The sequence below is a fragment of the Crinia signifera genome, chromosome 5, assembly GCF_055691185.1.
Source record: "Crinia signifera chromosome 5, ASM5569118v1, whole genome shotgun sequence".
NCBI classification, from domain to species: Eukaryota; Metazoa; Chordata; class Amphibia; order Anura; family Myobatrachidae; genus Crinia; species Crinia signifera.
The window spans coordinates 130918704-130931027 of NC_139221.1; the positions used below are offsets into that span (position 1 = coordinate 130918704).

The window sequence follows — 12324 nt, forward strand, 5'->3', positions numbered from 1 at the left end:
AATTAACAAGGTCGACAGCTGTTACGTCGACTAGTGTCATTGTGAACAGGTTTAATAGTGTACCCCTAGACCCTACTAAATTTAGACGCTTTACCGTCTAAATTTAGATGCCCCCATCTTAGCGGTTTGCAGGGAGTCTGGATTTAGACGTCTAAATCTAGACTTCTAAATTGCCGGTGGAGTCCAAATTGCCGGGTTGTCAGCGGTGCGCAGGACTGCAAGGAGTCTAGATTTAGACGAATAAATCTAGACTTCTAAATTGCCGGAGGAGTCTAAATTGCCGGGTTGTCAGCGGTGCGCAGGACTGCCTATTTCACTGTGGAACTACAAGTCCCACAGTGACCTGTCAGCGCTGGGTGCACTGCTGCTGCCCAGCGCTATGCTGATAACGTAGCTTATATAAGGAAAGCAGCCACACGCTGCGCTGAGAACAGCTAGAGCGGCCCGCGTACAGTAAACACAGAGTCTGGCAGACTGCCAAGTTTCAAAGTTTCACTGTGCGCACGGTGGCGCCGTGAAACTACACAAGTACCTATTTTTTAAATACAATTTATTATGACGGGCCAGATATCTGCTTCATTATAGCAGCATTTTCTTGATTTTGTCTTTAGTTCCTGTAAACAGGCATCTAGTCATGTGTGCTTGTTAGCACCATAGATGCACAGTGCTCTGTCATCTGTTTTCCTGACCCTTGTGTGGGATGACTTGTAGCACAGATGTCTAATCAGTGCCATCTTTATCACTTATACTCCCAACATTTTGAATCACCAGACATAGACGCTTAATGTTAACAAAGGCTCTGTGTTTGTATTCTCTTTATACACACATAACTATCTGCAGTTTTTCACATATATTTATTACAAATGAATTTAAGATGTAGATTTGGATTGCATGTTAATAGATCCTAATAACATGAGTTTAGCTGTTTATACGGATTTAAAAAAAAACATTGTTTGTTTCAATTCTATATTTATTTATTTATTTTAGTTCATTTTAAACCGAAGAAAAACACTTGTGGGTGTTTTTTTCCGAAATCAAACCCAAAACACAATGATGAGTTAGAACCAAAATATAGGGATCAATGCACATCTCTACTAAACAATATATTGCATGCAATCCCAGCCAAGCCTTGCAGATTGCTAGTGGAGCAGTTGCAACTCACATGCTTATGTGTGATGCCCACAGAATTGCACATAGCATCAACCTGCTGTCAATTACATGAGAATTAGATGCTTTCACAAATTGCATCCAAATCGCCTAGTGTATAGCCAGCTTAAGAGCTTTGTGCCGCCTAATAATGCAGCATATCTCATTCCCTCTGCTTGTATATAGTTGTTGATAGTCTGGACCAAGTTACTGACAAATGTCCTTTTCTCCCCTCTATGGATTTATTGTTACTCTGGGAGCTTTCATCTCTATTCTCTTCCAAGTGCACCTTAGTTACTTGGTATTTTTTTTTTTAAGTGTTTATTAAGGATTGAGCAGAATAAAGATACATACATCGAACGTGAGTGGACATTGTAACTTGTATGTGTTGTGCAATTTCAGCGCATCAAAAGACTGTTACAGGCATTATGAATAAACAATGGATACGTTTTTTCTTTTTTTCTGAAAATAAAAACAGACAGCGCATGTAGGAGATCACATGGTCCAAAAGATGGCACTCCAGCCTCCTGTGCCTTGTGTTTTTCCTGCCTTCTGCCCATTGTGGCTCTTCAGCCTCCTGCCGTGCCAATGCAGACTCCTGTCACTCCAGAACCATCTCTTCCGTGTCCCTCAGCCTCTCTTTCCTGTGTTCCTCAGCTTCCCTCTTACTATTTGTCTCCCTGCCTCCTTGCTTACTCTGTGACCCTGAGACCTCCTGTTACTCTGTGTCCCATAGCTTATCTCAGGACTCTAACTGCCTTCCCATCTGTCTCTTATCACACACAAAACATACAAACACACACACACATATAGGCAAATACAAGGGGGGTCCTTGTCCCCTTCCTCTTAGCCAGGGTGTCCTTTTCCCCTTCCTCTTAGCCAGTTGCTTGAAGTATGACCACAATAGCAATATTGCTGAAGCTTGCAACCACAACATGCAGTTTAAGTGATAAAGTATAACTTCTGCCAAGGGCGTAACTACCATAGGTGCAAGGGGTGCAGCTGCTATGGGGCCCAGAGCTGAAGGGGGCCCATCTTTGCTGTCTAGTAATATGTTTTACATACATTCATCACCATCAGTTGCTAAATAGGGGGCCTTTCCAAACTTTTGCTATGGGGCCTACGAATATATAGGTACGCCTCTGACTTCTGCATTGCCCATTGTAGCAGCTTCTACCAAGCTTGCTGTGTGCAGAGATCCAACTGCTCAATCAGTGCAACAATGTGTGCTTAGAAAATGCAGTTCTGTCTCCTACTGGTTCTAATATTTTATTTATTTATTATGTAAAGTTTAACTTTTTCCTGACCACTTATGTCCAGGGCCGGACTGGCCATCTGGCACTTCTGGCAAATGCCAGAATGGCTGATGACCTTGTGGGCCGATTTTGTGCAGCCAGTTCTAATAACTTTCAACAGCAGCACTGAGCTGAGCCCACTGCCTCCTGGGCATCACTGTGCTCAGCGTCGCGGTGCATCATTTGCATATGATGTCATGACACCACAGTGTCATGGCATGGCCGCACCTGTGCCGCTTCTGCTGGCACCGCCATCAAGTCTGAGCAGCCAGCGCGGGTGGGGGGAGCTCAGGGGGCCGGGCACATCCATGTGTAGTCGAATCCGTCCTGGTCTGCATGCTGTGCCACAGTGCGAGTAAGTGTCCTTCTCTTTTTTGGGTAGTCCTGATTCCTGCCCCTACCCTGCGTACCTCTGACTTATCTCTGCTGCCTGTGGCTAAGACAAGATAAATTTGCACCCATCCTCCAGCCAGTAGGAATAATTGCCATGTCCCATAATAATGTGTAATGGGCATAAAGGATTGTGTCATAGTCTGTAATGGGCAACACAGTGTGTGTTATACTTTGTAATGGGCATTATGATGTGTGTCATAATATGTAATGGGAAATACAGTGAGCGGCAATGTGTAATGGGCATAATGGTGTGTTCCATAATGTGTAATGCCTCCTTTTTGTGATGCCACGCCATCTTTCCATGAGGCCACTCCCCCTTTTCCCCACACGGCTTTGTTGCGCAAGGGTCCTGCCTGCTACAGGTGGGCCTGTGTGCTCAAAATGCCAGGGCCGATTTCCGGTCCCAGTCGGGCCCTGCTTATGTCTATATTAGTTAGATATGTTTGATACAGCCTATACTAGGGGTTTCCAACCCTGGTTTTCAAGGCACATTGAGGAGATTTTCAATCCTGGACGATATTTCAGATCGTGCTAAATATCGACCTAGAACCTAATCAATCCAGGACTTTTCCTGCTGGGACTCGCCGCTGCAGATTTAGCTATTTGAAAAAGCTGTATCTACATTGGTGGAAAAGGCTGCTACATTGTTATTGAATTAGCATCCGTTTCCACCTACAAAGATGTGAATTCAATGATCCCTGTCTTTTTTGACTGTATAGATCTAATCGATTGACTACCCTCCTAAGGGGTAAATTTACAAAAGCTTCTAAAAATGAAAAGTCTGATGCATTAGAGAAATGATAGACATAATCTATTTATTTAGCACCTTCTGTAAGATAAGAGATAGAATCTGATTGGTTGCACATTGCCTCAGTACCAAGCATGACCACATTTTCTAGCACCAGGGCCTGTCCGGACCTTTGATAGCCATGTTGTCATCTCTATATGTTGTATTCTCACAAGGGCCTATGAGAAAAGACACATAGAACTGTAAATTCAAAGTCTTAACAAAATATAAAGTTTTTCTTATTTCTTTTATTAGTTTTGTTTATTACAGAACTAGCACTTTGGGGTAGATGTATGAAGCAGTGATAAGGGAGGAGAAGTGATAAAGTGCCTGGTACTTTATCACCGGCCAATCAGCTACTGACTGTTAAAATGGGACAGTTAGTAGCTGATTGGCTGGTGATAAAGTACCAGGCACTTTGTCACTACCCCTTTTTTTTTTTTTTTTTTTTTTATATTCCCATTTTAAGAAGAAGCTAAATATAAACTTGTGGATTTTGTTCTTGATACACTATTGTGGTTCTGTTTGAGCACATAATGCCAGTCTTTCATTTGGCAGCATCAAGAGTACGTTGGTTTAGGAAAACAAATTAATGAAAGGGTTTTGAATCTAATGGCCAATGCATTCAATTCTGTAATCGGCAAGAATGCCAAGACAGACCCACTTGATCTAGCAGTTTGAAGGGGACCTAGGGGTACTAAATGGGTTAATTTTTAGTTATTGGAATTTTTGAAGTGTAAATATATGTAAATTATTAATATGCTGTATTTATATGCTGTCACAAGGGATCTGCAGCACCCAGTTACAGAGTACATAAACAAATAAGAGATACAAGCAAACAGTGACTTGCAATTCAAGACCGTATAAGACAAGTACAGGTTAGGGTGGCAGAAAACCAAGGGATTTGATGCCATAGAAGGGAGTATGGAGTAGAAGGTGTTTTAAGTAAGAGAAGGATGGGCACATGAGGGAAGAGGGCCCTGCTCATGAAAGCTTACATTCTAAAGGGGAGGCGCAGACAAACGGGGGCAGGGCCGGCGCCACCACTAGGCAGCTCTAGGCACCTGGAGGGCGGCAGTTCGCCCCTCACCCCCAGCGAACTGTGTAAAAAAACTTGCGGCCCCGGCGTCCCTGCAGTGCTGGGGCGGTCAGGGGTGTCCGTGCCATAGGGGTACCTGCGGCGCCGTCATGTGTGTAAAGCTGGCTGCGGCCGGCGGGGTCCCTGTAGTGAATAGAAAATAACTAGCGCTATGCGCGCGGCGGCGCGGGAAGCGCTAGTTATTTTCTATTCACTACAGGGACCCCGCCGGCCGCAGCCAGCTTTATACACATGACGGCGCAGCAGGTACCCCTACGGCATGGACACCCCTGACCGCCCCAGCACTGCAGGGACGCCGGGGCCGCAAGTTTTTTCCACAGGTACCACCCCCCCCTCCCCCCGGCATCGGGGCGCCCCCACCCCGACTCGCCTGGGGCGCTCCGGTGCCTTGCACCGGCCCTGAACAGGGGGAGGGTGAATGTCATGAACTTTGGATTAACATGCATTGTCTGAAATATGTCACATTACAATATGTCTCTCACATTCCTGAAAATCCAATATCTGAAATATTTCAAAATCAAAACATTTTAAGCATGACTGATACAGTGACATTTTTGTTTTCTGATGGTTTAACATACACAAACTTTGTTTATGCACAAGAATGTTAAAATTATTGTATTAAATTACCTTCAGACTATGTATATAGGATGTATTAGAAACATACATGTATTTTAGGTTTAGACTTATATTCCATCCCCCAAATCTTAATAAAAGAATGGTGTGTTCAAATATTACAATACAGAAAATTCATAAATCCCAAATACTTCTGGCCCCAAGCATTCTGGATATGGGAGAATCAACCTGTATATTGTAAATTGTAAAATTGAATGTAACTACTCTTTGACACATAACCTAGGTTAGTGGTCTTTTATTTTATTTTCTTGAAAAACAATTACAGACTATGAGGGGTCCGTTTAAGTGCGTCCATTTTCGCACTTTTTTTTTTAGTATTTTTCCGTTGATGCTGATACCTGTTTTTTTATATTTGTCGAATTAACATTGGCGAAAAGTGACTAACAAATAAGCAATAAATGCCTGTAATGTCATCAAAAACACATAGATTGGTGAGTAGTTCGATGATCAACGTGTTTTTCAACCGTATAATTTTTCTACTAGTCAAAAAAGGCACTTAATTGAATACTTAATAATTGAATGTATTATAATTAGAGTACTGCAAGATCGCAATGATGAGTGTGTTATATTTATAAATCAAATGTTATAACTGAGTAAAATCCAGTCCCTGTACGTATTTTTGTCAATATTGCAAAATAATCTTTTCCATGAGTTTGACTGATTTTATCACAATACATTTAGAATGTTATAAAGACCTATGTAAAATTGTTTTATGCAGTTTGATGATCACTTGGTGTAACTTGTGTCACTGTGCATCCCATGTTATTTTATTAACTGTTTAGATTCAGGATCTTGGGCAAATGTGGTCCCAAAATGTGATGAACATGTTCATTAAACTTGTTCGTTGTAAATGTCTTAATTTTTTCACACTTTTTAAAATTCCTTGTTCTGTTCTTTTTCAGGAGGCTTTTGTCGAGCTGTATGGCAGCAGTGTCCAGCCACCATTTGACCCTACATGGTTCTCCATCAAGACCATCCTAAGTATTGCTATAGTCGGAGCATGCATCACTTTAGGAGCCTATTTGGGACACAAGTGATTATCTTTGTGTCAGATGACGTAGTCACTCAATTAGAAAAAAAAAGGACATTGTGGTGTGTATGACCAATGGACCAACTGTCAATTCAGCTATTACTGCCAAAGGAGGTTTTGTTTCTTTTCTCTAGAAATGTTTTCTTTTTATGGAAGATTTATTTATTAAAGTTATTTGCATTTCAAGCTAAGCCTCACCATCCAAACAATTTACATGTAGAGCTAAATATATAATTGCTTTATCCTTTCACTTCTTTTTGTTTCCCCAACTTCGCTCATCGCCACCATCTGCATTAGGTTTAGTTGCCTGATTATTTTGAAAAACATAAAAATTGCTATATTTTTTTAAATTAATTGACATTTAAGTTAACTAATTCCAGTGTTGTATTACTATATGAAAGAATCGAAATCAAGGCTACTTTAAATTCTAAGATTGTTTACTATTGATTTTAAAGGAATATTGCTTTCTATGGCAAGGATTATGGCAGCCATGGATAGAATCAGGATTACCTAAAATAATTATTTTAAGCTACCATTTGTTTTGTTAATTAGTTCTGTAACTATTTTTTCCTGCCACCGTTGTCATCGTTATATGGCATTACATTGCCTGTGTGATTACAATTACTTTTAGTAATGTCAGTGTGGTGGGAATATGAGTAGATATTTCCCATATAAATCACTAGGATCATTAATGGGCAAATTGTCAAATGTCCCTACATTAGTGACCCTGAATCGAGATAAAGGTTATTGTTGTGGCATGCTGGGGACATGTCTGTGTTATATAGTGAAGTGATTACATCCCCAGAGAGTGTGCAAAGCACTTGTAAAGTGTTGGCGGCCTCCCTAACTAGAGAAACACCATTTTATTGTTGCACACAGCGGAGACACCTGTCTTTAATGTGTGCAGCAGGGGAATACCTCCCAATAACCCCACATCAGTATAAACATTCTGGTGGTGGGTCTTTCTTAAGATCAGGACTTTGAAGCTGAAATCAATATGTTTGAAAGGTATAAAGTTGGTAATTGTGGTTAGGTGATAGCCACTTTTGTGTACTTATATACTATTTATGAAGGTTTTACGCATCATCATGGCACCGTGGCAGACTCCCAGATGGGTGATCTCAAAATTCGCCAAGTATGCACTATTGCACTGTGTGTGCCTTCCAATCTAACAGGCCCAAGCGTCTCTTGGCTGAGCTGCAGAATTACTGTGGAAGTAGCTAACTTATGTCCTTTTTTGGCCAAGCAAAACTGATCTGGCAACAAAACAAAGCTATCGCTGCATTGCTCACTGCAAATTATATTTTAAGAGTCAGTGCTTGGTTACATATATTGAGTAATATCCACAGTTGCTTAAAGTTCCCAGAATGCTGATTAACTGAATGTTGTAATTGAAATGCAATATATATACTAATACAGATCTATAATAAGTGTAGTCTCCATTCTAAAAAAAAAAAGAGCTCTGACATTAATTTTTAACTACACATAAAGTAGTGCACTTTATTTGTTATAGGGACACGATCATATAAATGTGCATGATTTAAATTTACATACAGTAAACTTTGAATATGTACAAATTGTTGTTATTTGTTTTATATTAGAAAATACTTTACAAAAGTCAAAATTTGTACTGCGAAAACTATCGCTTTTGCTCTGAATGTTATCAATGTGGATTTTGATCCTCACTCTTAATGGCTTGTCACTTTAAACTGAGATGCAAACAGTAGGTACTAAGTTATCGCTAATTAAGTTACAATGTTGTTTATAGCTCAGGTACAGTAGGTGTAGGCTGGATGAGTGAATGGGAGTAAAATATATCACAATATGAGACCTAGGGTGAGGATGAGAAAATCATCATATTTGGTAAGAAATCTCCAGTTCACTGCAAAACCAGTTTGATTTTGCAATGTAAATGATTGCCGCTTTAAAAAAACTGATGATTTCTTACCAAATCTCTCATCCTACTAAATTTCCCCCCTAGTTTCTATGCATGGTGCTTGAAGATAATCGTTACTATACACAACGATTCTAAAGGTGACCATACACAGGTCCGACTTGTTGGAGGCACAAGACAGACCGGTTTCCCCTTTAACTCTCACTGCAAAGGAAATAGGATGCGATATGTTGTGGGTGCTAAAGAGCACCCGCGATGTGCTGCTGATGGTCCAATTCCAATTCATCTTATGTGCTACACATAAGATCTCCAGGCTCCCATGCGCATGGGAACACCTCCGATTTTGGATGATTTCACCTAATATATCGGCCTGATCCGTTGAAATTGGGTGAAATTTGGACCTGTGTATGGACACCATAATTCATTGAAATATAAAGAAATGTAATTTCTTCAATGCTAAGATCCCGGTATTTAAAAGCTTAAACCATATATTTACATGATCGTGTCCCTTTAATGATGTGTCCAGTAGTGTAATTTGTGTGTTTCCTATATACTACGGTACACTGCAGTACATCAATGGGCTTATACAAGGCATTATGTCTGTAGATCCTGAAGTATGTAAGCCTTGAATATAAAATATCTTCAAATAATTTATATTTATGCTCCACAGTTCCCACACAGTATACAGATTCTGAAAGCAGACTGTATGTCATTTTCCAAGGATTGGGACAGGGACATTCTGCACTAGAACAGAAATTTCTAAATCTGTTAAATCCTAATTGTTAATGGAAAACCCCGATGTCTTCTGTTCTCATATTTGTAGCGTGTAGGAAAACAATTGTGCAATGGGACAGACTGGATGAGCTCAAGGGATATATTTATGCGGATAATGGTTGTCCTCTCTGTACTGCAATGCTTAGAAATTGGACAATAACTACTGATTCCGCTAATATGGAGCCCCTGCTAGAGTCTTGTCCTAATAGAAGCCCTTAGTTATTTTACTCTGAAGCATACTATTTTTATTTCCAAAACTAGTGTACATATATATTTTTTTAAGAAAAAGAAACATATTTTTGTTAAGTCTTTAGTTGTGCTCTTCTTAGTATTAGGGTCTAAATAGCTTTCATTTATGAAAGACTAAGGTCTTACTAAAGATGAATTTAGCCCTCATTAACTATATTTCAGCTTAGCTCCATCTTTAATACACATGGAATGTATTCACGTATGGTAGAAAATTAACCAAAAATGTAAAAAAAGCAATAAGGACTTGGAAGAGGAACCAAATCATTAAGTCCATGTACTTGGGTGAGTTAATCTTCTACATTAAAATTATTGCTAGTGTTCTAATACTGGGAAAATCAGTAGCTTATGGAGTATACTGATTATATATTTTAAGTTGTTAGCTTTAGAAAATTTTAAGAAAAACATATTAACGACCAATGTTTCATTCCGCAACCTATAATGAGATCTATTTGGTTGAATGAATAATGAAACAACACAGATTTATTGGTGCACGACTGATCACCACTTCAAATGTTCTTGTATCTTTGTTATACTAATGGTAACCACAGGTAAATCAGGGGCTGTGGATTCAATATATGTGCATGCTATCTATGTACAATATAGTAGCCAAAGGTTGCATTGTTTCTGAGGTTCTGGTGACAGATAACCAGTGGCATGCAGTAGTCAACAGAGCACTATATCTTTACGTACCACACCCCTACCACGCATGTACTAATGTTGTGTTGGTGTTGGCATTGTAAGCATAACAAACTAGAAATGTAATGGACCTTTTAGCTGTGTAGAAGAAATGCTGCTTCCTACCAGTGTGCATCTCAATGTTTATGTTGCTTTCTTTTGATTGTCCCAAGAGTTCATGAATTGTATTTTATTGTAACTTTTGTTTTAATTATTTTCTATATTGTGAAAAAAGTGTTGAGTTTTGAAGACATGGAAACACTTTTCTAATTTCATATCAGTGTGTTCTAGTTTATGTGTTTGCTAAGGTGACGTAGACAGTTTGATATGGCTGGTAATCATTGTGATTGCCATTTTCTATAGATCTCACATACTGTACTGTATTCAGATGTAAGTATGTACCTGAAATGTAACCACAAAACACACACGTGTGCACCGCAGCTCTGCCATGAATGCATATTCACACTATGGGCCTGACTTGTATGTAAAGATGCCCTGTGTGTGTATAGGAAGAAAGATGCATTATAAAACGTGTGCACCTACAGTTAGTGTAAAGGTGTATCCAACCCATGCAGTAGTTGGGACAGTCATCATCATCATCTACCAGCTGCTTTTATCTCCTATATAATATATATCAAGATATACGTATGTAACTCAAAATAAGCGCATCCCAACGTCCTTCATGTACTGCATCTGCAAGTTGTCTCCCCCGACCCACCTGGCCAAGCGCAAGAAGCCCAAAGTCCAAGATGTGCTTGTTTATGGCATGCAAATGCATTCATATTGAACACTAAATCAGCCCTAAAAAAATAGCAAAAATGTATATGTAGGGATTTACCACCATCTGCCAAACTTGTCATAGTATGAAGGTCAAGCTGTTGTGTGTAATACAGCTATACTCAACGCAAAGCAAGGCTGTATAACTGCCCATATTTAGCCCTAAGAAAAGACCAATGGGCTCTGTCCAATTCATCGCCATGAAATCACAAATGCAGCTCATTGCGGCATCAGCTGCACTTAACAGTGTTCACTGCCCATTAGGGCTTTGAGCACTTTTGCACAAAGTTGGGCTGATTTCAGCCCCTGAAGGGTGCAAACTCAGGTGCCTTTACTGCTTTTAAAACACAGCGGCACCAACATATTGCACTCTCGGGGCTGAGTTGGATTGACGGATATGATTGAGGTTGAGTGTCTGTTTTTAAGAACAGATGGTTCACTGACAAACCTGTATCTAAATAGTGTCTGCCTTTGAGTATTGGAGTTATGTCGTGATAACTACTCATTTCTATACATGTAGCTCCTTCACATTATGTTGCAGATGATATTTGTAATAAGTATTCTGGGAGAGAGGATTATTGGACTTTCTATGTTTCAGTGCTTTTCACATTGCGGCAGTGCATACTTACCATTAGCAGATTTTAATTGGTCTCTCGCTTGCCCTGCCCTTGCTGTTCAAGGCTGTAGCCCATGTTTACACCATTTGTGAGGGACCAGAATCTTGGTGGCTAGCTCATATCAGTGTATGATAACTTAAAAGTTATTTATCCTTCAATGATTTCCATATCAGAGTATTCTTTATTTTATTATATTTTATACAGCTAAAGATTTGTAAACTGTGCTGCTAAACTGCCAATATGATTTGAATTTTTAATGATGTATATTTTCTAAGTCTAGCTGGGAAATGCTGCTTACAATTATGAATATATAAAGCACATGACTTTGTTGTGCAAATGCAAGGCAGCCATCTTGTTCAGGAAATACCCTGTGCATTATCTCATTAATATTATCTCCAGGGAATTAAAAATACATGTGACATTTTCATACAATCTTATCCTCCACTTCAAATGATACACCTAATTTAAGTAACAACTGAATGCAAAGCCATAAATCTTTTCCTGCTTTTAGGTTGATCTTGATACCAACAAAACGCATATGAAGAAAAAGTGAAATACAAAAATCACCCTGGTTGAATGAATGTGTACACTCTTTTACTAATACCTTGTAGAAACACCTTTTGCTGTTATTATAAAAGTGTGTTTTTGGGGTCTGTGGACACCTTTCTGTCCCACTGATCCATACATTTTTTTTTACAGTTGTGAGGTGATCTCTTGAGCACAACACTCTTTGGGACACTCTAGAGAATTTCAGTAGAATCTTCCTTCATTTTCTCGTTTTTTTGGGGGTTTTTTTATAAACAAATTTTATACATTTTTTGTGTGCAAAATGTCAAACACCATACCACAAACTAGGCAAAGGGTAGATACAGGGTAGTTGGAGAGCTAAAGAACTAAGGAGAGGCCAAAGGGAATGGTGAGACCAACTATACAACAAACAAGCAGCCATATACAC

General features: G+C 39.5%; 1 protein-coding gene across 1 annotated transcript in view; it reads left to right on the top strand.

Moving 5' to 3' along the window:
• The window catches only part of BCL2 (BCL2 apoptosis regulator), a 160916-nt gene extending 148863 nt beyond the window's left edge, over nt 1-12053 (top strand). The window contains exon 3 of the mRNA XM_083188045.1: nt 6256-12053. Within this exon, the coding sequence (XP_083044171.1) occupies nt 6256-6390 (135 nt within the window). The 3' untranslated portion in view covers nt 6391-12053. The remainder of the gene's footprint in view (nt 1-6255) is intronic.
• Nucleotides 12054-12324: the final 271 nt, after the last annotated feature.